Here is a 23,285-nt window from a genome sequence, read left to right on the forward strand (position 1 = left end):
ACTTTGAAGTGATGAATATTCTGAGATATTGTCAACAATTCACTGCAGCTTTGACAGAATTTAACATATATTAATGTTGCAGCAGACTTTAAACAGCTGGGCAGTTTCCACTACTGCTACATCTGCCACCGATAGTCTCTGTCTTTTCTCTGATTATATTTTGCATATTCTTCTCTGGGGAATCACTCTCTTATAGTGCACCTTTCTCCCCAATATAGAGCAGCTTTCAAAAAACAAAGTCTTTGGCTGCATGAAAGCAGAGTTACTGCACATTATCAGTGTCTCCCTTCTAAAATTTTCAGGGCAGTTTCCTTTTAAGAAACAGGTTTACCTTCAGACTTTACTGGCTCCAATTCTGTTTTTTAAGCTTTTCTATCTGGCCACTGAGAAGGCTTCTCTCAATGTGATAAACAATATCAGAGGAAGATTTGGATGCAAGATACATTTTTTTTATGGTACTTCCAGAGAAATTTATTTGATCTTTTTTCGGTTTAGTTTGCAATATTTTTACATTTTTTGCATCCATAATTTTGTGTTTATTTTTTTTTTATCTATTATATGATTTAAATTTTAGAGACAAAAAAAAAAAAAAAAAAAAAAAAAATTGATTGTTTGAACAAAAAAAAAAAAAAAAAAAAAAAAAAACAAAAAAACAAACAGTTAAAGATTAACTAAAAAGGAGAGAAGGAGAGAGAGATATATATATATAATGTATCTTATTTAAATTTGTTATTTACAATGTATATAAAGTGCAAGTGCAATATATAATAATAATAATAAAAAAAAAAGGCAAAAAAAAATGAAACAAAACACACCAACACACCACACACAAACACACGGTGCATGTTGTTGCATTTTGGGTTGAGGACAATAAGAGCAGGACAGAGTGATAGAACAGTGACTCTTGATGAGTGTAGTTGTTGTTGATGAGAGTGTACATGTCACTGGTGCACAGCATAAGCAGAGTGGATAGGCACTGGGGAAAAGGCACTGGGTTTGGTTTGTCATGTTTGTGGCTTTGGTCTCTTGGTCGTTTAGGTTTAATGAGTAGACTAGAACTGAGAAAGACTGACTCATGAGAGGAGAATACTATTAAGTGAGTGGGTGTGAGAGCACTCACAGTGAGAGCAGCAGCAGAGGGAGCAGGCAGCATTTTTTTACATTTACATGGCCAGCAGACTGGGGAGGTGGCCCTCTGGCTCAACAAAAGCAAAAGCAAAAAGTAGCAGGACAGAGAAAAAAAAAAAAAAAAATTAAAGCACGTACAGGTTTATGCAGGGGGTGCAGGGTTTATTGACAGAGTAGCAAACAGAAAAAAAAAAACAGAGAGAGACAGTATTACCAAAGATCCCCTGCTGTGTTGTGTGTGTTGTTGTAGGGAGGAGAGAGCCTAGGCAATAATCATAACAACTGATACTCTTTTTTTCACATTATAAATATGCTGCGTGTGGGTTATTTCAGTTTGAGTTATTTTTTGTGCTTGTGTCGGAGCCATCGGATTATTTATTTATTTATTTTTTTTTTTAAATAAACCAATAAAATGAGCATCAGAAAAAGTCAAAATGAGTGACAACCTGGTTATTATTTGACACAAAATTTTAATTATTCCGTTGGCAGTAAAACCCTGAAAAAAAAAAAGAAAATTTCAAAAATGGTTTGACCGAGGGTTAGAGGTCATTAAGGAGCCAACTCACCTTGAAGAGGTAAAGAGGGAACCGTTGACTCCTCCGAAGGTGGAGAGAGCCACAGAAATGGGCATGATCCACGCCATGACTCCCAGCAGCTTCTCACCAAACGTCTGGGGTGGAGGATGGGAGGATGAAGGTTAGAGGATGGATGAGACGGAGGGGCAGGGGAGCGAGGCAGACACACAGGCTCATGGTCAGTTGCTTATTTCAGCAAGTTTTTAATATGTTCATAATGCAAGTGATGAGGTCCAAAAGGTCATCAGCTAACACTTTTGACCTGCATTGACCATCAGGGACCACTAGAGGGCGAAAGAGTCACTCTACTATCAACGTATGTGTCTGAATGAAGTCGCAGGACCGGCCTACTTCACAATCAGATCCACTCACCACGGCAACAGCGTTTGAGGCGAGCAGCTCCTGGGGACTCATGGCCGTGACATAGGCGATGTTGGCAAAGACGTACACGAAGGTCACGAGGGGGATTGAGATGAAGATGGCACGAGGAAGGTTCCTGCGTGGACACAATAAAAAAACTGTATTTATTTCACAGAATGGGGGGAGTGGGGGGGGATTTGAGGCAGGAAATTAAAAGTGGTACCTTAGGGAAGGTGTATTAATGGATACCAAGGTTATTAAAAAATGTGAATTGTTAAAAAAAGAAAAGATAAATAGAAAATGCAAAGGAAATGAAAAAATAAACCATTTCATACACAAAGAGATTGTGCAAGGTCAGTGGCCAGACGTTGGGAATGATAGTGAGAGTTTCTTTTATGCTAAGTTAAATAAATTTCAGAGAGCTTTAACAAAAAGGATCGAGGATTAAACTGGGGACCTTAGTTGGTATGCGACTGCTAATCACTGAAATAGCTACAAGCGGCTTGGAAATCAGCTGTATCCTATGGTAATGACCCATTCAGTACTGTGGGAAGGTTGTTTTCGAACCACGACAACACGATATTTGTAGATATATGAAAGTAAAGTGGCTTACACATAGGGGTCCACCAGCTCCTCTGTGACGTAGTTGAGGAAGTTCCACCCTCCATAGGCGAAGGAGCCTTGTAGAAAGGCTAAGGCTATCAAACCCACATCATAGTCCTGGAAGGGCTCAAAGGCATTGGCGGGCTCCAGCCAGTAGTACTCTCCTACAGGTGGAGAAGATAATGCAAAATAAGAGGCAAAATCTGCAATTCCATTTCCATTGAAACTGCCTCCTTTATTCTCGTTTTTCTGTGTCCCTTATGTAAACCTGAATGACATGACCTAACTAAGTAGGTCTTTTTCTGATCGTTTCACTCTGGTTGGCAATAGTTGTCTTGCCGAGGGGGTAAACAGACCAATGAGGACCTCAGAGACCTGTGAGGAAACCCAGCCGAATACCAACATCTAATGCAATCGGTGTGTGTAAAACAAGTTGTAGAAGACATTCTGCTAAATCCCTATTAAGTGATTTCCACTCCCCTGAAATTCACTGAGACTTTATCAAACACTCTTTAGGGTAAATGTCTAAATCATAAATTATCTTTAGAAATCTTGTTATTTTGTTCATATGTCATTATATTTTTTCTCAAATCCCTTCAAGATGCAAGTTTCCAGAGAGCATGAAAATATTTCTACTCTGCTCTCTCATATATGACCCAAAATCTCCCATCAGATTAGCCACTGAACTCTTCATTATCTTCAAACATTCGCACATAAATCCCCATTTTGTTGTCTCAGGAGCCTACACTCTGTGGCCCCCTATAACAACTGGCCCTCAGCCATGTTTGAATTGCAAACCCACACAGGCTTGCTTATATTAGCAATGTGAGTTTTAACCAAAAGGGCCCCAGCAACTAACTGACCCCTGTGGCGTCCACAGGGAGTCTATACTGTCCCACATGACTGAGGATGTCCCCAGTGACCGCGAGTGTGTGTGTGTGTGTGTGTGTGTGTGTGTGTGTGTGTGTGTGTGTGTGTGTGTGTGTGTGTGTGTGTGTGTGTGTGTGTGTGTGTGTGTGGTTGGTGGGGGGGTCGCCAGGTGGAATGTACTATGGACATATGTATGCGTTCACGGATGCACAGATGGCATTAGCCAGCTTACCCTTGCAGATCTGCACGATGCCCATGATGATGATGAGGGCAAGGGCCAGCAGTTTGCCGGCGGTGAACATGTCCTGCACCCTGGTGGCCCACCTCACGCTGGAGCAGTTCACCCATGTCAGCAGCACTAAACAGTCACACACACACACACACACACACAAAAAAAAACATTTTACTGAAGTTGTCTGTCACATTTGTCATTGTAGTACCCGTAAAAATTGCCCATGAGAAGAAGTTAAACTTCAATAACCTTGAAGTTTTCTTGATGGACGGTGAACTGATCTCAGGTCAGTGAATAGAGGATGATTAAAAGCTGTAAATGTGTCATAAACACAGAAGCGACCTTTGACTCTGTTGGCGTTATCTCTTACACCTAAAGTCGTACCTGCAGTACCTGTATGTCTTTCTTTTGAAGTACTGCAAGTATTTCCCATTCATGCATGGTTCCGCGATTCAAGTTGCTTTTCTGCCTTCTGTAACTTCTAAAAATGACAATGATTATCCCTTTCATGCATCGTAAAGTGTAATGTAAAGACAAAAAAGGAAAAAACTCTAGATAGTAAAAATTATAGAAACACCCATTAACGTAATAGATCACCTGCCACTGTAATGATATCACGTTATTACATGAACCAGCAATTTTTGTAAAATGCTGTTCAACTCACCCCAACTTGAGGCTGAGCTAACACAGACAAAGATAATGGATTTGATCTGTACTGCTGGGTACAACAGGCCAGTGGGTTCACGCCAATAGGGTGCCATTAAATAATAGGCCTGTTTGACTCCGTGGGATTAAGTTCATCACATTAAATAACTCTGAGTCGAGCTGCCACTGCAGGAAACAAAGGCAGATGCACATGAACAGACATGCACGGCTCTGCACTGACAGAAACAAAATGCATATGTGTATTGGATGGACGCACGAGCGCACAGAGCGGGGTTGGCAGACTGGGCTTGTTTTCAGATGTCGTGCAGAAGTGTATGATGTTTTTAGCTCAGGGAGTGGTTGTTTTAAGGGCAGGAAAAAGTTAGTACAAATGCATGCTCGCGTTTCCCTCGCAAACAAAATTACTGCAGCAGACAGAACAAGAGTTGTGGTGTCAGGGAGAGCTGGTGCTGCTACTCCTGCCACAAAAAAAAAAAGGAAATGAAAGTGTATACACACGCAACTCAGTTTATGATCTGCTTTGTGTAGTGTCTAAACACAGGCACAATTAACTACCACTAGCTGATGCACTAAATACTTCTCAAACCTCTTAACTCAACCACCAGTAAACAGAGTTGTTCTAAGAACTCTTTGCCGCCATACTGCATTAAAGTACCATGTGCGTCCCCTCCTAGTCTTCCTAGTAGACTGGGAGGCTGCGAGTAATCACCTGAGGACACATTTGACACATTCCGAACCGTTGGGCTTTGGGGCTGCTCAGCTGTCTGTAAGCTGAGTATAAGTGTGTGTGTGTGTGTGTGTGTGTGTGTGTGTGTGTGTGTGTGTGTGTGTGTGTGTGTGTGTGTGTGTGTGTGTGTGTGTGTGTGTGGAAACTTGCTGAGTTAACTATGAGCCTGCTGGAAAACATGACAGAGTTATGACCTCGTGCTCTGCCATCTGTAGGAAAGAGATGGACCCCAGGGAGAATCCTCCCGCATGTTTTTGAAACAATATACCTCGAAAGCGTCTGGTTTCACTATCACTCAATCTGCTTGTGTCTGGATATGAAAGTAATAAGAAAGGTTATATCCTGCGCACTATCATACACCCTTCAGCAAGGATCAAATTGAAGACGTCGCAGAAATGTCTTAACACAGAAGTAGATAAACACACTGGCCCTATAAAAAAACAAGGATGACATCAGAGTTGAGGGGAAACAGCTAACCTCTCACCCACTTTTCCCCTGAACAACAACTGCAAAACAAGGATAAAACATCTACCAAAAAAAAAAAAAAAAAAAAAAAAAGGCTCAGCAACTCAGGTTTTTTGCCGAAAACTGACCGACAACATTAGTTCAAGTAACTCAGCACAGGAGCTACATCACTCTGCTGGCTCAGCCAATCAAAATCACTTTAGCTAAGAACATACCAGAGTTTGGCAATAAGAATGGCTGCTAGCAGTTCCCCTCAGAACTAAACACAGTTTTTCTTGAAGGCACTCAAGTGGAAATGGAAGTGGGACAAGACAGACAGGTGCATGTAGGTCAATGTGTCTGTAATCCAGACAAAAACACTACAAAGTATTCAGAGAGTGCAGAGCTCTGCCGCGGTTAACCATGCTGAAAATTTGTTAGTACCTCTGCCAAAGAGGTTTTCAGTCTGTTAGCTGGCATGATATCTCGAGAAACAAGAAAACAAGTGCCAAAGAAACAAGTCATTTTGTATTTTTTTTTGGTGTAGAATGCACCCAGTAGCTCTACCCTGTGGCCATTTATGAAACCCTGCATGTTTTGGCCCATATGAACTTTTTCTATTCTTCCTAAAAACTTTATTTATTTTTTTTTTTGCTTTAACAAATAGCTATCAAAGTAGATATCACCTATTTCCACCTAAACGGAATTTCAGCCAATTTGAATATAATATTTTTTTTTCAACCTACTCTTGCAAATTTCATCTTAATTTTACCAAATTTGGTCGGTTAGTTGGAGAGGCCCGAAAAAACAAAACAAAACAGTTTTTCTGTGATTTAATGCCAATTGCCTATTTGACATAATACACCATAACTCAAAACAAAATGTCCCCCCGCCCCTAAATTCTTAGCTTTAACTAACAGCTATCAGAGTACACCACGCCAAATCTACTGTTCTACCCAAACAGACTGTGTGACATTTAGATTCAATGCAAACAGATAAAACTGAAAACATAACTTAATCAGCAGAGGTGATTGAGTAGTGGATCTCTTCGTTTACGGAGTACAAATACGTTTGTGCATATTATTGTGCATGCCTTTGGAAAGCGAGGTTTCCACACTGTCAAGACCAAACAGAGTGGCCGACTGAGCCCATCTGCCAGTGAACAGCATGTCACAGGATGTCCTCCTTGCTTTCCAACTCCAGGAAAAAAAAAAAAAAAAACCCTTTGGAGATCAGTTTAAGGGAAAATAAATATATTTTAAAAAAATTACAGTGGCGACTACGAGATTCCACCTTTCTACCGAAGAACCCAAACAAAAACCCAGTGAAATGCTGAATCATGCGTATTTGTGTAGCTCCAGTTTCTCCAGTTCTACCAGCTCCTGTTTTTCTGTAGCTGATGCCAACCACTTGCCTATTTTGGAGGGACATGCAAAAACCACTTTCCATTTGAGCTCAGGAAAAAAAAAAGTATGGGTAACTTAAAGAAAAGGACACAGTTGTTTTCCTTCTCCCTTCTCAACTGGCGAAGATTTAGTGATGACTTAAAAGAGATGACTAAAAGAACATTTGCACTGATGATATCCCACTAAATGTCACAACAGTTGCAGGAGTCAGGATGCAGCTCCCACAAAAACCAGTGATTATAGAATAGTGGGAAGTTTATTTGACAGGTCAGATTAGGGTATTAACAGAGAACAGTCGTGTTTTGTAATCAGACACAAGGATTGCTTCATAGTAATGCACAAACACACATGCGTAGATAAAAAAAACATACTCTTCTTCTGCGTCCATGCCTGTCTCTCTCTCTCTCTCTGTCTGAAGGCTGCCTGCAGTATTTGACCAGTGAGTGTGACCTTTGTTGAGGGACTCAAATCCACCACTCTCATGTAACTGCCAGCACATTTATCCATTTGTCTTCACGCATTCACTACTCGCTGCTACTCTCCTCCAGCTGCTTTGCTACCTCTTTTATTCTCCTCTTCTCTTAAATGAGCTCTGACAGAGGGTTAAATAGCAGAAGAGTCTCTGAGAAAAAGGCTAAATACTGGGACAGGGACGGACATAAACTGGATAATTCAAGACATAATTCAACCAATCTCTGACTGCTTTAAATATCTTACATATTACAGACAGCTTTGATGATGTAACTGCAACCAACAGAGCGAATGCTCCTGCAGCAGAGCCTGTGCTTTACTGTTAAATCTGCTCTCATACACTTCACTGTACAGTATCTAAACTACTCTTACATTCCTTCCCGCAGCTGGTGTCTCAACCCAGAATATCTAAGCATCCAGTAACTGTGTCAGCATTTGTGCACTTATTGCTTTTGGTGAATCACATTGATTCCTATTTGTTTATTTATATATATATATATATATATATATATATATATAGAGAGAGAGAGAGAGAGAGAGAGATAGATATATATAGATATATATATAGAATGCAGTCTTATATTTACTGGTTCTTATTCCACATCTGAGCCTGTCTAAACAAGTTCGCTCAAAGAATTTAATGTGCTCTTGGTAGCTTTTGGTAGGTTCACCAGGAACGTATACTATTAATGCACAAAGGGTTTTTAATCTGTAAAATCTTCTATCATATGGAAATTACACTCATAAGGCACTAATTTGTTTAAACATAACCATTAAAAAGTTTGATATTGCTTTACTTGCTATTAGCAGATTGGATATTTTGATGGAAAACAAATTAAAGTCAGTGAACATTTCAACAGTTTCAACATTTTGCGGCTTGTTATTTTTCTGCCTTAGACAGACTTGTCATGTGGTTAGCACACTGAGGGGAGACTGCTGTCAACGCAGTCTGAGCATGTCCCTTCAGCTGAAGCGGACACTGCTGATTTGTCAAAAGTGAGGGAGTACAGAGGAGGAAATTCTCGCAGACGCAAGGGTTACATTTTTTTGACTGTTCACGATTGCGCTAAATTCCTCTGATGAATTTCCCTTACGTGATTGTGACACACAGCTTACACACACACCTCATCCCCAGTACTGGTGTCACTGGTATTGTACTTAACACGCACTGTGTATTTATCTACATGCAGATGTTAATCTTGTAAGTTCCCCTGAAGACTCCAAAGTCTTAAAAAATCTTAAAAATTAAAAATAAAATTATTAAAATTATTATCAATAGTAAACCATTAAGCACGATGCTGGAAGCAAGTTTAATAACTAAAAATGTATCTGTAGACTATATTTCATTTGTTTGAAGTATGTTCCACATTAAGAAACATGACCTTGACTGTGTGGGTGTGTTGGTGTCTTAGTATCTGCACACACGTCACACCTGACGTGTTACTCACAGAGGCAGACGGCGGCCAGCAGACGCAGGCCATTCTCCGGGGGGAAGCAGGTGGGGAACAGAGGCTGCAGGACGTAGTTGGAAAACGTCAGCGCGATCACAGCCTGGTTGGTCGGGTAGATGACCAGCACGGCGATCCACAGACGCAGGAACCTGAAACAGAACAGGGGGGGGGGGGGGCGCGGTTACAAACACAGAGGCTTGTGAGAAACAGCAGGGTGTCCGGATCAAATGCATTGTGTAGGAGCACTAACAGGTGAGGATGAAAACGAGGAAACGCATCACAGAGGTACATACACCACATATACATCCTTCCATTTACAGATTCCCATTCAAAGCAAGTTATTTTGGTTGAGGGCGGCACAAATCTCATGTGGCTATAAAAGACATGTAGTGGTGAAATAACTCAATAAAACGATTAGCAGTATATTCATTGCTGACAAGAAACTGATCATTTGACTCATTTATAAAGCAAAAATCCCAAAGATACTCTAGTTCCAGCCTTTCAAGTATGAGGTATGGGTGCTTTCTTTGTGTTTTACATTGAATATCGTTGTTTTTTTGGACTGTTTGTTCGACAAACAAGCAATTTGAAGATGCCATCTTGGGCTCTCGGAAATCACATTTCTGCTATCTGGTGCGATTTCACAGGCTAAACAATCAAACAATCAATACAAAAAAATAGGCCAACAGATTAAGGCAATACAAATAAGAATTCCTTGCAAGCCCTGAAGCAAAGGGGAAAACCCATGCTGTTCGTTACTAACTGATTTGGAAACTTGAAGGCTCATACTATATCAACACTTCTGTTTTTAACCTACTTTGATGTTCAGCTACAGACATTTTTGACCCCCCCCCCCATTTTTTTCCTTTTTTCACTGCAGTGTGAAGTGTCAGTGTAGTCAAACAGGATTTAGACTAAGCAGCAGTTAAAAAACTGCAATGCAAACCAGACGTGAGATGACATGTAGGAGAGCAGGGGGGAGCTGTCTGTAGCAGGAGAGACCACGCTTTTTCCACGAAATTCTCCGAAAGCTTATAGAGGGATCATTACACCTGACTGCATTAACGGGATTGTGATTCACTGGAATGTGTGTGTCTGTGTGTGTGTGTGTGTGTGTGTGTGTGTGTGTGTGTGTGTGTGTGTGTGTGTGTGTGTGTGTGTGTGTGTGTGTGTGTGTGTGTGTGTTTAACGTAAAAATGTGGATTCAAATGCAGACCGATGCTGACTGAAACCCCTATGCAGACACCAGTGGGTTCCCGATATAAGTACATAAACTCAATAATTGTAATAATAATTGCGGTTCCGGGAGAAAATGATGAAAATGCACATCCCAATTTCCTGAAAGGCCAAATCTGAATATTCAAATAGTTTGTTTTGTCTGACCAACAGTTCAAAACCCAAAGAGATTTCACTTTACTATCATAGAGAACTAGGATACCCAGGAAATACAGTATTTGTTTCGCTTCTACTAGTTTTACATGAGTAAAGGACCTGGATGCGTCTTCCTCCACTCACAGACAAATATGAATAATAGGACACAGAATTAACACAGGTAGGGATACACAGGCGATATCAGCAGACTTTAAAATAATTAGAACTATGTAATAAATTCCTTTGTACTCCTGTTCCATCTACACTAGTGTCTACGCTGCACTTCATGGGTGTGACACGACCCCTCATAAGGCTGACATAACAAAGAGCCTTTGTACTTGAAACATTGTCCAATCAAGTTGTCTTTGAGCGTACAACTTTTACGAGCTCTTCCCTTTTTCTGCGAGCTCGCCTCCGTCCAGCTGCGACGAGGTGATGTAAGTAAGATATGTAAGTGGGGATGAAAGCAGCAGGACAACAAAAGCAAACACCCCTTGAAAACGGTTTATTTATCTTAGACAGAGGGCACAGGGAAACGCTGTGGCCCCACAATTCAAACCGAGCATCTGAAGCCATGAACTACAAAAAGTCTCTGGAGGTAGAAGCTCATTGATGTGTATTGATAGCTACTGTACAAAGAGACAAAAACAATCATTGGCTGTTTTGTCTGGTTGAATTCCTCTCCCAAAAAAAAAAACCCCTGATAATACGTCTCCTTGTGATAGTTGAAAAAACAATGGTCTAATCTGTGTTTACAGTCTGGGCAAAGGCACAGTGTGTGTGAAATCTACGCTAACAAACGATATTGTTTTGCTAGGAAATTAACCTAGCATGGTTCCCAAGCATTTACTGTAAGCGGCGTTACATTTAAGCTAACTATTTATGCATGAACGGAGGACGGCTGCGGGTTGAATGTAATTTCAAAAAAAGGTTCACAAAGATGATAAACCAACAGCTGCATGCTACTTGTAATTCTGTGAGTCGCTTTCGTCTGTGGGCATGTGCATATACAGTATAATACATTTGATTCTTTTTGGCTTAATATCTTTTTACCCTCTAACTTCTGCACTTGACTAGCTAAAGACCCCCTGCTCTGGATCAAGACGTCTGACCTACATCAGAAAGCTCATCCACCAGGATAGAGAGAGGAATCTAGACATGTTGGTATGCTCACCTAAATCCTTGTCAAATTAACTTTAATTGTTTGGGAGGCCCCTTCTTTTTGAAAACTGGGTCATATACTTAATAGGCAGTACTTTTGACCATGGGGGTTTATCAGACCAACACAACAAAGACCAATAATGAATCCAACATTTGTGGAACAAGTGATTCTTGCATTTGCAAAAATAACTGATGGCATAAATTAACTTTTTTTTTTTTTTTTTTTTTTTTGCAGTTTTGAAAAATCGATTTTTAACATCTGATGTTAAAAAAATGTCCTTTAAATTTTAAAAAGACATTTGTTTCCCCATAACAAATATAAAGCACTTCAGAAAATATTTAAATAATTTAAGCTTAACTAAAAATCATGTTTTGCCAAAGTATTTTTGCAGGGCAGACAGACAACTAGATCCAACTAGTTAATGGCAACCCAATACAAACACATTGCACATTTTGAATCAAGCCGGCTCTTTAAAAAATTCTTTCCATTGTTATATGTCAGCCCTCTCTGATGTATTCTGCTCACTGACTCGACTCACACCTTCAAGTATTCGTATAAAAATACACCTGGCTGCCTTTTTATGAATGTGTTTTGTTTGCTCACCCAGCCAGCCCTCCAAAGATGTCCTTGACGTAGGAGTAGTCTCCTCCCGACTTGGGGATGGTGACGCCCAGCTCAGCGTAGCACAGCGCCCCGATGGCAGTGATGATGCCAGTGATGATCCAGACGATCAGGGCCACGCCCACGGAGCTGGCGTTCTCCATCACTCCCTTCGGGCTGACGAAGATACCTGAGCCGATAATGTTACCTGGTGGAGGAAGAGTGGGAGGACAGAGAGGTTTCAGGTTTGAATACAAACTGATAAAGAGGTTTTTCTTTTCTCAGCTCAAGATCATTTTAGTTGCCGTGGGAAGTACAATTCGACACTGTCTTGTATTGTCTTCTGTAGCTCTGGGTGAGTTTTGTCAAGTGAGAAAATAACATACCAGGTTATCTCAGTTTGGTCTTGAGACTTCAAATTCTTGACTAATAGCCTTGATTAGACACTGTGGGAACTGAGTTTGAAGAATGTGTGCATTTATCAGGCAAAGATATGCTATCCAGTTGCATTGTGGGAAGTGTAGGATCTAGTATTTTGAATCTTGACCCATATTGGCGAATAAAAGCCAGTAGATCTCTTCAATTTTAACCATTGTTTTGTTGATGAGTCTTTTGCAAGACTTCCAGCTTTATGGAAGTGCAAACTAAATTTCTGAATAACTCCTCTAAAAAACAGTAACAGGTACCAAGAAGGTAGTCCATTTAAAGGACCATAACAGAGGTTTTGCACATTTTTAGCCCTTTTTCACTAACCATTCCAGGCATCCTTTGGTTTCCCTTCATTTGTCTAAAATATTAAAATGAATTGACAAAAACTTTGCACCTCAGTCTGTAGTTAAACTGCATCACCATGCAACAACAGTGCTCCATGGAAACAACTTAAACAAATAGTGCAAAACTTCAGGAAGTATGATTTTTTTTTTTTTTCTTTTTCTGAGAGTCAGACGAGAAGATCGTTACCACTCTGACAGACTGGAAACAGGGGGCAACAGCTAGCCTGGCTGTTCAAAGTAAAAAAAAAAAAAAAGCACCTACCAACACATCTAAAACTCACAGTTTTATTTGTCTCTCATTTGTTTCATTTGTTGTAACAGAAATGTAAAAGCAGAAATTTCTGGTTTGACAGGGAATAACGCGCTGCAGCAATTTCTTGGCTGAATAACAGTTGCTAGTCAGTGTACACAGGTTTTAAGGTAATTGTACCAAACCTGGCAACCTCACTGAGACGACGAGACCCTGGGAAGTCACTACACTGACATTTGCAACATCTACATTTCTTGTTTGCTTGTTTGATTAAGCAAACAAGATACGATGTGTTAATCTGCAGATGTCAAGAGTCCGCTAATTCAATTTTCATATCGTTTGTAAACTGGAAGTGAATGAACCAAAAGCTGTCTGGAAAAGTAGGAAAACGCATTTAAAACTGTTTAACCTAAATGGCCAGCAAAAGTATGCGTGATTTGTAGTTGCCAAGCTGAGACTGAATGGTCCTTTGCAACATAGTCAGACTTCCTAAGTTGTCTTTATAGTGTTACTTTAGGACAGTTTTACTCCCACTTGAGTTCCATTTAAGTCAGGTAGCATTATTTCTGCTTGTTAAGGGCTTTCTTGCACTCTGAGTCTGAGTGCCTGAGAGAGGTCGGAGGGTAACTGTGCACATTATTATGCACTATAAAAGGAAAACTAGTGCTTGATATAGTAAAAACAGCCGACTGATGAAAATGTTCACAGGTGGCTACTGGGTAACATTCACTGAAAGCACTGCAGTCAGACAGACAAAATGAAAAGGGAAAAATACAAACTGAACAGGACAAACAGTGAGGTCATGGGCCCAGAGTGAGAGAGAGAATAAAAATGAGAGAGTGAGCACAGTTTGAACAGTGATGAAGCAGGAAAAGTGGCAATCTGCTGACTAGGCACAGAGTTATGAGATGGAGCAAGGCAGAAAGCAGGGTGAAAGAGTGCAAAGAGGGAGGAGGGATGAGAGGTGCATGCAGGGGGTGGGGTGTTAATGCCCTGACATATTCAATGAGCATCAGCGTGCCAGGCAGTTTACACAGGAGCTGAAAGATGGAGGGATGGACGACTGGGTTCTGGTCCAGCATGAAAGGATTCACTCCTCTGACAGAGCCGAGGTCGGAGGTCAGTAGCCTCCAATCAGATCCAGCCGACTGTGCTCTGACTGTGCTAAAACTCAGCGGCCAATAAAAGAGGTATCAGGGTCAAAGGTTTAAGGTTTTGAATCATAATGGGCCGGCTGGATGGAAGGCCGAGTGGCATTTTACAGTACAAAAGTCAAAGGTATGAATGATACTGTCATATTCTGCCTGGAGAGTCAAATGAACTGCAGCGACTGGGTGTGTGTGGATCAATAAAATTAAACAATGGAATAATAAAAATGAAAGGATTAATTATTAATTAAAAAAAAACAATGGTCGATTTTTATCACTCTGTAGAAAAAATACTGTATTTGCTTTCTAAAATCAGTTTAATCCAAAGCAAAATCTGAACGTTTGCCAAACCATGTGCTCAACTGAAGCATGAGGACATGCAAATTTGTTCAACTTTAAACGATTCCACATGCCTCACGTGCGAGTGTTGAAGACAGCCGCTCACTTATGTAACTCCAGTTGCAGGTAAAAGGGAAAAAGACGACGAACAAACCATCCCTCCCCTGATTTTGTTGACACCTTTATGGCAGCAGCGGCCCTCAGTGCCTGACCTTCGACTCTGCGGAAAAAAAGGAGCCGTGCGCTGACTCAGCTCTATTCTCTGCCGAAACTCCCTGCTATGCTTCCGCGACATAAAGTTTTGGACAAATTTGCAGAGGCAAGTAGAGGTAGCACGCTAGTACTGGATGGTTCGAATGATTTCTTTGTTTGTCATTTTTATAATGGTGCTTTTATAACCAGCCGTGCACACTTGCATGTTGTGTATTCATGTTTTGCATCATCACACACACCCTCATGTGAGTCTAATGCTGACTAATGTGAAATCCTCATGTTTCCTGTTCTTGCAGTTGTTTTTACACCCTTTTGTCTCCAACGAGGCCAAGCAGGGCCTTTTTTTTTTTTTTTTTTAATGTGCTGTTGCTATACCACTGGCTCTCTCCTGACCTTGATCTAAGACCAACAGAATGTTTGTATCACAACCTTATAACTCGCTGCAGGCCTCAGCCTCTTTACCCACAGGATACTTTGATATATTGTTTTAAGGATGTAATCTTTTATCTGATTTGCGTTAGAATTTTTATTCATGATTTTTTTTTTGTGGCATTTTTGTGTTATCTGTTTCACGTTGTTTGTCTGTAACTCATTATTTGGGCAAATAATTTCTCAGTTAATTGTTTGGTCTAAAAATAATGTCAGAAAATTGTGAAAAATGCCTGTTATAATTACCTAAATCCCAAGTTTTCAAATGTCTTGTTTAGTCTAACCAACAGTCCAAAACACAAAAAGTTACTGTCATATAAGAGAAAGAGAAACATAAGTAAATTATTAACTGATTACCTGAACAGATGCTGTTTAATTTTTGCGTCGATCAAATAATCAATTTATCAGCTAATTCCTTCAGCTCTACTAATTATTATTGTTACCTACAGTATCCTGGGCAGGACAGTGAGGCTTTCATGGTTAAATTAGGGGTGAATAAAGAAAGAAAAAACAGTGTATGACTGTGTATTGTGATATTACTGTTTGCATTTAACAAGTATTGGCATTAGAACATTTCCTCTTAAAATACTTAAAGCAAAAATCGAATAATTTTTTACACATGAGAAAAATTTACATGGAGACACGATATGGAGACACATTTCCTGAAGCTAAGGAAAAACCAAACCCGCAATGTTTATCTTAAGTGAAGTCCAAACACACAAACACAAGAAGGAACCAATGACAGAAATTAGATGTTGTGTTACTTGTTTGGGTCTCCCCATGACACACGACTGAATGCCACCACTCAACCAAAGACCACTCACACCAACAGCAGGCGATGAAAATTAACAAGCAGGTGTGTGTTTGTGCAACATTATGATATAACCCTAATCAGCCTTTATAAAGCCCTGTAAGATTAGTCCTTGCATTTCCTCTCAGCGTTAAATCCCTGTTCAAACAGCCACCAGGCTGAGGCCACCTGCTGTTGCCCCTCAGCCGGCGTCTCACAGGCCCTGCAGGACTGTGCACATGTATGTGAGTTATTTCTACACTGAAGCGATTTCCAAGAGACAGAACCACTAATGCGTATATTGTAATAAAAGCAATTCGATATGAAGACAAACTAGTGGCAACTCTAGGTTATTCGTCTTTTGGATCTAACCAAGGTTCATAGATATTTCTGCCAATTAAGGATTTAGGCTCTGCAGCTTAATACAATTTTGAAGGACAAGAGGATCGATTTGAACTTGATATTTAATATGAAGACAAACTAGTGGCAAACTCTAGGTTATTCGTATTTTGGATCTAACCAAGGTTCATAGATATTTCTGCCAATTAAGGATTTAGGCTCTGCAGCTTAATACAATTTTGAAAGACAAGAGGATCAATTTGAACTTGATATTTAATCAAAGTGATGTGAATCTGAGTTAATGCGGCAATTCCATTATGAAACACATATCTTGGTATCCAGCTCAGACATGGCTAATCCAGTCAAGCTAGTAAAACAGCATTATCAGGGCGGGGCCTTTTTCCACGTGGCCAAAGGTTCGCCTCTAATCCCAATTCCTGGCTTTGCACGTTTCTGGACTTATGTGTGTGTGAGTGATAAATGCCTGTACTGTACAATAGGCTATAAAATTGTTTGATGTCCTTGTGTGTGGGCATGTTCACAACCAAAGGATCAGACGAGTCACCTGAGCTCACGTCTCTATCGCACATGACAGTGTGAGCTGATTTAGCTGAACGAGCATGAATGAGTTAAGTCAAGGACGAAAGCCCCGGCCAAGAACAGTCTGGTGACTATGCTGAATGTATGGACTCTGGACGGCCGTATAAATCCTCTAATATGGCCTTTTTGGTTTAACACTGCCAACCTGTTTCTTAATAGTCGATAGATGAATGCAGAGTGATAAAAAAGATACGCCGAAGGGGCTGGAGAAGAGATGTAGGCAGTGTTCAAGGGGATCTCTTGCTTGTATTCTGATTTTTACAGGCATTTTAGAGATCTTTAGCGATCGTGCGGTATTTGCAATCAAGTGATCATTTTGAAGTGGAAAGGTGTGAAAACATTAATCAAAAAGTCTTTAGATAAACGGATCTCTGCTACCTACAGCAGAGCAGAAATTAAACCTTTCCAGTGCAACCTCAGGGATTTAGGGAGTAAATTACACACTGAGAAGGAACAAGGTCTTCTAAACAACGTTTCAGTGACTAAGTTGTCCTTCATCTCTCCCTGTCTTTTTCCCAGCCTCTCCCTCCTCCCTCCTGCAGCAAAACCTCTTGGGAATTCCCATGTGCACACACTCCTCTTTCCTCCCGTTGCCGTGGAAACACAAGAATGAATGAGCCATCCGCTCCCTTCGCCTCGACCCGCCAAGGTCGACATGACGACCACACACTCCCTCAGACCCATCTGGACAACCTGTGCCATAGTTCATCCCTGAGTGTGTATAGTAAGATCCGTTGTCTGATGATGTTATCTCTGCTTGCTGGCTGTCTGCACTGACTGGCCTCTGTACAGCCATGCCACTGTATTTATGTTATTTACCCCCATTATTATATAGACAAGGTAATTAGTGCAATGTTAGATTTCACTGCTTTAAGTTTACTGGTTATACTTTCACCATAAATCTGAATAAGTGGGGACAGTTACAGTGCTGCTCGATTGTTGATCAATCTAGATTGTTTTAATTGAGTTTAACAGTATAGTATATTAGTATTATAGTACATATATAGTATAGTATAAAGAAGAGATAAAGTTGTCAAGCAAAACCACGAAATATTCCCTAGTTTAAGTTTCTCAGTTGTGAGGAGTTGCTGTTTTTCTTTGTCCTATGTGGTAGTAAATTGAATAATTTTGGGTTTTGGACTCTTGGTCTGACAAAACAGGACATTTAATGACAATACCTTGGGCTTTAGCAAATTAAAAAAGGGAATTTTCACCATTTTCTGACATTCTCTCAGCCAAAGGATGAATCGATTGTTGGGAAGATAATCTGCAGATTAATCGACAATGAAAATAATTATTAGTTGCTAGTATAAAGAGGCGTGGCTTCTTGACCTCTCCTGCTATGTCTCTTATCTCGTTATGCTGTTACGAATGCAAATAAATACATGCAGACTTCAAACACTTTGTCCTACATTTCCCACAATGCAACCCCCGGGATTACATGGCTGAGTTTTGTCTTTTTTTTGTCTTTTTTTTCTCAGACTTAAGTGCCCCCCTTTTAAAAACTGTGCTCCTCCACCGAGGTCACCACGGCCTGTCACGTGAGCCTGCAAGGGGCTCCGACCGGGCCAGTCCTCCGAGCGCCAGAGACCAGCGAGGGCGGCGACATCATCGGTACTGGCCGGGCTCCAGGGAAACGACGGCGGCTTGACCGATCGAGGGCTGCGAGCGGGGCGGGCGGCACGAGGCGCGCCGCAAGGAGGACGGCTTCCCGGTATGGGAACGCACATGCCCCCCTTCGAGCCCCGTTGGTTTTATTAGTACACCTCGAACCAGTCAGTATGGATGCTTCGGTGCGTCGGCCGAGCCCTGCCCCGTGTAGCTGTTGGCTCGGCGCGCAGCCGCGGCAGTATCACCCACTGTGCGTGTTGCAATACGACATCATCGCGTTCGTCGTAAACTTTATAGACCTCATTTACTGAATGGTGGAATCTGATCCCGGGTGCAGCTTTTGTACCCCGCTGAGGACTGTCTGGGTATAAGTCCTGGGTGGCAGGGCGGACTCCTGTTCCACGTTATTCCCCGCCCCCTGTCTCTCTTTGTTTCTCTCATCCTCACACTCAAACAGAGCTGTTCTACCTTCTCAGACGCACACTTCTGCTTCTAGGCTATTAAAAGGCGGGGGGGGGGGTTTCGATCAGACAGCCGGTCGCACCACATGCCCGTTACCCTCTCTAGCACAGCAGTAGCGGCAATCACTTACCAACAATAATACCGCAGGCGCTCACAAGCCCGATTTCCTTCTTGAGCGCCACTCCTCCCCCGGACTCCGTCTCGCCGGCAGCATCCTTGGCAGAGCCTGCCGTGCTGCTCCGTTGTCTCGGACCGTCCGTCATGTTGATGGCTGGACCTCACCGCCGGGCTTCTGGGTAACGTTTCGGTCTTCTTTTCCAGCCCCCGGCACCTGATGCTGCCCCGCGCGCTTGTCTCTCGCCTGGCGCTCAAGCGTCTCCTCTTTCTGCGTAAAACCACGTTCACTGGAACGTGCTGCACCTATCTGATATGGAAAGATGACTGATGTTGCGCTGTCAGCGACCACAATGAAGGCGAGGGTTTTATAAGACGAAAACAAAAAAAAAAAAAAAACGGAAAAAAACCCCACGTAACTAGACAGGAAATACTGCAAAAATTGGTGCAGTCTGTTAGACACCTTGTTGTAAATGTCAATGTCACTTTCTTCACGGTGCAAAATCCCGGCTGCGGCTTTATAGTGCCTCTTCAAGGTCTGAGCACAGTTGACGACCGAACCGTCTCTTGTACTGGTGCCTGCCGCCGTCACAGCCGGTGCCACGGGTCTACACAGTCTACACGGTCATCACGTCGAGTCCGGTCACGGAGCGAAAAAAGCGCAACATTCCACTGGCATTCCCTAAAAGTAACCGAGGGGAAATCGCCCGGTCCTTCACTTTGCTTCTGATTTTGAGCGACAGCCGCAGCAACGACAAAAAAAAAAAAAAAAAAAAATGCTCACAGAAACAACAATAAGCCCTCGCTGCTTCCTTTATCAGGTGTGAGCTGAAGGGACAAGAGCATCCTCTCTGGGCGAAGCTGCTCCGGTAAAACCGAAAAGTCTGGGAAAGTCGTTCAGCGCTGCCCCGTGCACACCTGTGCTCAACCTGGACAAGAGATGTTGCATTTGGTTAGACATACATTCTCACCTTCATATGAGTACAGTAGCGCCGCCCCCTTTCTGCCTCCTCCCACCTACTTGTTTTTCCTCCTTCAGCCTCTGCAGGACCTTCCCATACGCCCCCCCCCCCCCTCCATCCCCCCACCCAAAACAACAAAAAAAAAAAACATCAGCTGTTATTCCAAAATCACTCCTGCTGTTCAGCTGTGCAGCTTCCACATGCTGAAATCCTCCCCAAGAAAGGCAGCTCGGGAGTGAAAAACAAGCCACGTTCAGGTTACAGAACTCTGACTTGCCCTCCTTTCTCTCTCGACCACTTCTTCTCGCTGCCACTGCCTTTTCCTCGCCTGCACAGAGACTTTCACTCATGCACACGTATTATTCAACGTGCAGCAGAAGCCAGAGTCTAAATTTAGCCCTTACACGCAACTCACTCCTCGCTCTGCCTGCTGCCACAATGCCGGTGTCTTTGTCCTCTTGTACGTGTATGGTCAAACTGCATAGGATAGAGAATCTAGTCTCTCTATACAGTTTTGTCAGAAGTTAGGCTGCTCTTGTAGTAGGTTGCTATTTCCTGATCAAGCCACAAAAACCAGCCCTAAGCTCTACTTAACTGTTTGAGATGAAGCTGTGACCCATAAAAAGATTCGAAAGACAATTTCCTGGGTACGCGGTGGAAAAGGTAGCAAGAACATTTCTGTCATTTCGGTGTGAGAGAGAGTTTACTGTCTGGTATCATGACCTCGCCTTTGCTCAACAATGTCCGAATGCAAATGTTTGCTCCCCGCTCGAGATACTCATTATGTCCTTCATCTTCTCCCTCATGTGCCTTCAGGTGTTTTTTGGGCCATGCTGGGACACGGAACACAAGCCGATACAGATGCTTGTTACACGTTTGTCAGCGCAAAACCCCTCTGACTTCCTTAAATGGCTCAAGTGCAAAAAGCTTTTCTCTTCAAATTAGGATATGTTGAGAGAGAGGACAAGTTATCTCCTCAGCATGATCTATATTTACATTTTTTATGATGCAGTCCACAACATTGATTTCAATTTTCTGTGGTCTTTTGTTTACAGTAAAATCATAGAATTAATTTATCTACCGCATGAACACTTGCAGTGATGACTTGTCTTAAAAAAAGATCAGTAAAGACGGATATATTTGAAATCCTACACATGTCTTGCCCACTTTGGTTTATGTATAAATACTCATTTTGCAAATAGACATCTTTATGAGTAGGTTGCTGCTTCCTTCTGAGCACTGGTGCTTTTTTTAGTCTTTTGCTTTACTAAATATTGTTGTGCATAACAAGATCACATCTCTTTAAAGGTCAAAGAACTGAAAGTCCATCCAGCTTGTCAGCTCACTTCTGAAATAACCATTTGAAGTTAGTCTTTTCGCTTCTCCCCAAGGAGATCAGATCACTGCTGGCCTCCAGAGTCCCTGGAGCTGGTTGGGATTCAGCGTGTTGCCCAAGGACACTCCAGCAGCACAGATGCTTGCAGGCAGGACAAGAAGACTCGAACTTCAGTCCTTCGGTTCTGCTTTACTAGCATTTCCTTTGATTTGCTAGGAAACTTTGGATTCACCTGAGAGTCCCCAATAGATCCTGAACAACTGTTGACTCATGATAGCCAGTGCAGAACAAAAGCCAGGAGTTACATAACCACAGCTACTAATCTCTGCAAAACAGAGCAAGCCAGTGTTTCTCTGCTGAGTGGACAGAACAACAAGGTCACCTGAATCACCTCAGCATAGTCTGACTGCACTAAAATACCTCTGACCCAGCTTCTTGTCTTTGACTCTATGCAGAGTACTTCATCTGAAAGGTTTGGCATTGCAGTGTAAAAAAATACTCTAAATGTGCCTATGCAGTGAAGCAGGAAGGGGTACACACATCGGCGATACAGCTCACTCACAGTACACATGCTGGACCATTAGGAAACAGGTCAGTGAGCCAGTTTGTTGACTTTTTACTGGCCGCAGAGCACCTACCCAGAATATATTTTTTTTAGAAAGTCTGCAAGTACAGCCGTGTTTTGGTGTCGTGTTGTGGTTGAAATGAGGGTCAAAACTGCCTGCCACTATAGAACCACATTCATAGCTGGGGACACAGCTTATCTACTCGATGATTTAATTCATTTGACAATGTCCACAGACATTAGATTAAATGGTATCAGTGGTTCCCAGCCTAGCACTGATAGATCTAGAGGATTGTTGGATGATTACGCTGGTGAGAAATTTCAAAAAAAGTAAATTCTAGCACAGAAAAATATGTTAATAAATAAGTTAAACAATCTGAGTGGGGGAAAATCGCTCTTCGATTGAACTACCCACAGCTTACAGACAACCTACAATGAGGGGTGGCAGGGAGATTTTGTTTCATATCAGGGGGTCCCAAACAAAAAAAGGCTGGGAACCACTGTAAGAATCAGAGTTACGTATTCAATTGCTGGTCCCAGGGTTAGACCAGTATTTCAGTTTGATATAAAGTAGGCCATTGCTGAAGGGATGGAAGTTCCTCCTTTAACCCATCTGCATAAAAGTCCATAAAACCAGCAATGAAATTGAATTTCCTCATTTGATTTTGAATTCGTTCTTAACTTAAAGGTGTAATGTGTTTTTTTGGACAGCCTCAAATATCCTCACGCGTCTGGTTTTCGGTTTTGAGTTTTGGTCCCCCCTGACACTCAGAATACCGTTTTAGAGGTTTATCGACTCTTAATCGCCATTCTCTGTTGATCAGTATCCCTATAGGTAGGCTTAGTAATCAAACACAATGACCCTTATTGTTTTGGTTCTGATAGTATTGATACTTACGGACACAGATGTGGAAGACATCCCTGATCATCTTCCCCACGCGCTGATTGAGTCCAAATTGCCTTCATTTGGCATTGTTTGCTTGATAAGATTATACTCTTTGTAATTACATCATTTCTAATTACGGCTCGATAAAGAGCTTTGATAAAAATAATTACCAGCTAGTAGCTTTGGGAAACATCTGTTTTATTTGAGCTGGGTAAGGTTCGCTTAGGGTGAGGAAGTTATGCAATTAAGCATAACTCAGACCAAGGATTTCAGAAATACTGAGGTCATGAGTTCCCCCAACACTCTATTACAATATTTCATTTACTTAGTTAAATGTTAGTATATAGTTTCATCAAAGTTTATTTCCAAATATTAAGGCCTGGATCCTGTTTTCTCTTAAGC

The 23,285-nt window shown here is 41.7% G+C and overlaps 1 protein-coding gene and 1 long non-coding RNA gene across 2 annotated transcripts; one reads left to right on the plus strand and one right to left on the minus strand.

Moving 5' to 3' along the window:
• Positions 1 to 1,690: 1,690 nt before the first annotated feature.
• slc7a8a (solute carrier family 7 member 8a) lies at positions 1,691 to 20,066 on the minus strand. Its single transcript, XM_040141145.1, has 7 exons — positions 19,151 to 20,066; positions 12,070 to 12,274; positions 8,931 to 9,082; positions 3,769 to 3,894; positions 2,677 to 2,830; positions 2,076 to 2,199; positions 1,691 to 1,798 (listed from the first exon to the last, which is right to left on the minus strand). The coding sequence occupies exons 1-7, from the start codon at positions 19,281 to 19,283 to the stop codon at positions 1,691 to 1,693; spliced, it is 1,002 nt and encodes a 333-aa protein (XP_039997079.1). The 5' UTR covers positions 19,284 to 20,066.
• LOC120797460 lies at positions 9,104 to 12,184 on the plus strand. Its single transcript, XR_005708524.1, has 3 exons — positions 9,104 to 9,185; positions 11,382 to 11,468; positions 12,074 to 12,184. It is a non-coding gene; the product is annotated as an uncharacterized LOC120797460 (long non-coding RNA).
• Positions 20,067 to 23,285: the final 3,219 nt, after the last annotated feature.

The sequence above is a fragment of the Xiphias gladius genome, chromosome 12, assembly GCF_016859285.1.
Source record: "Xiphias gladius isolate SHS-SW01 ecotype Sanya breed wild chromosome 12, ASM1685928v1, whole genome shotgun sequence".
In the NCBI taxonomy this organism is placed as follows: Eukaryota; Metazoa; Chordata; class Actinopteri; order Istiophoriformes; family Xiphiidae; genus Xiphias; species Xiphias gladius.

What these genes read in the sequence shown, in the direction of transcription:
- slc7a8a (XM_040141145.1), bottom strand. Translation starts at nt 19,283, where the DNA reads ATGACGGACGGTCCGAGACAACGGAGCAGCACGGCAGGCTCTGCCAAG. An exon ending in ATCTTTGGAGGGCTGGCTGG is followed by an intron (nt 9,083 to 12,069) that starts GTGAGCAAACAA and finishes GTTCTGTTTCAG; the next exon opens with GTTCCTGCGTCTGTGGATCG. An exon ending in GAGCTGGTGGACCCCTATGT is followed by an intron (nt 2,200 to 2,676) that starts GTAAGCCACTTT and finishes GTGTCCACGCAG; the next exon opens with GAACCTTCCTCGTGCCATCT.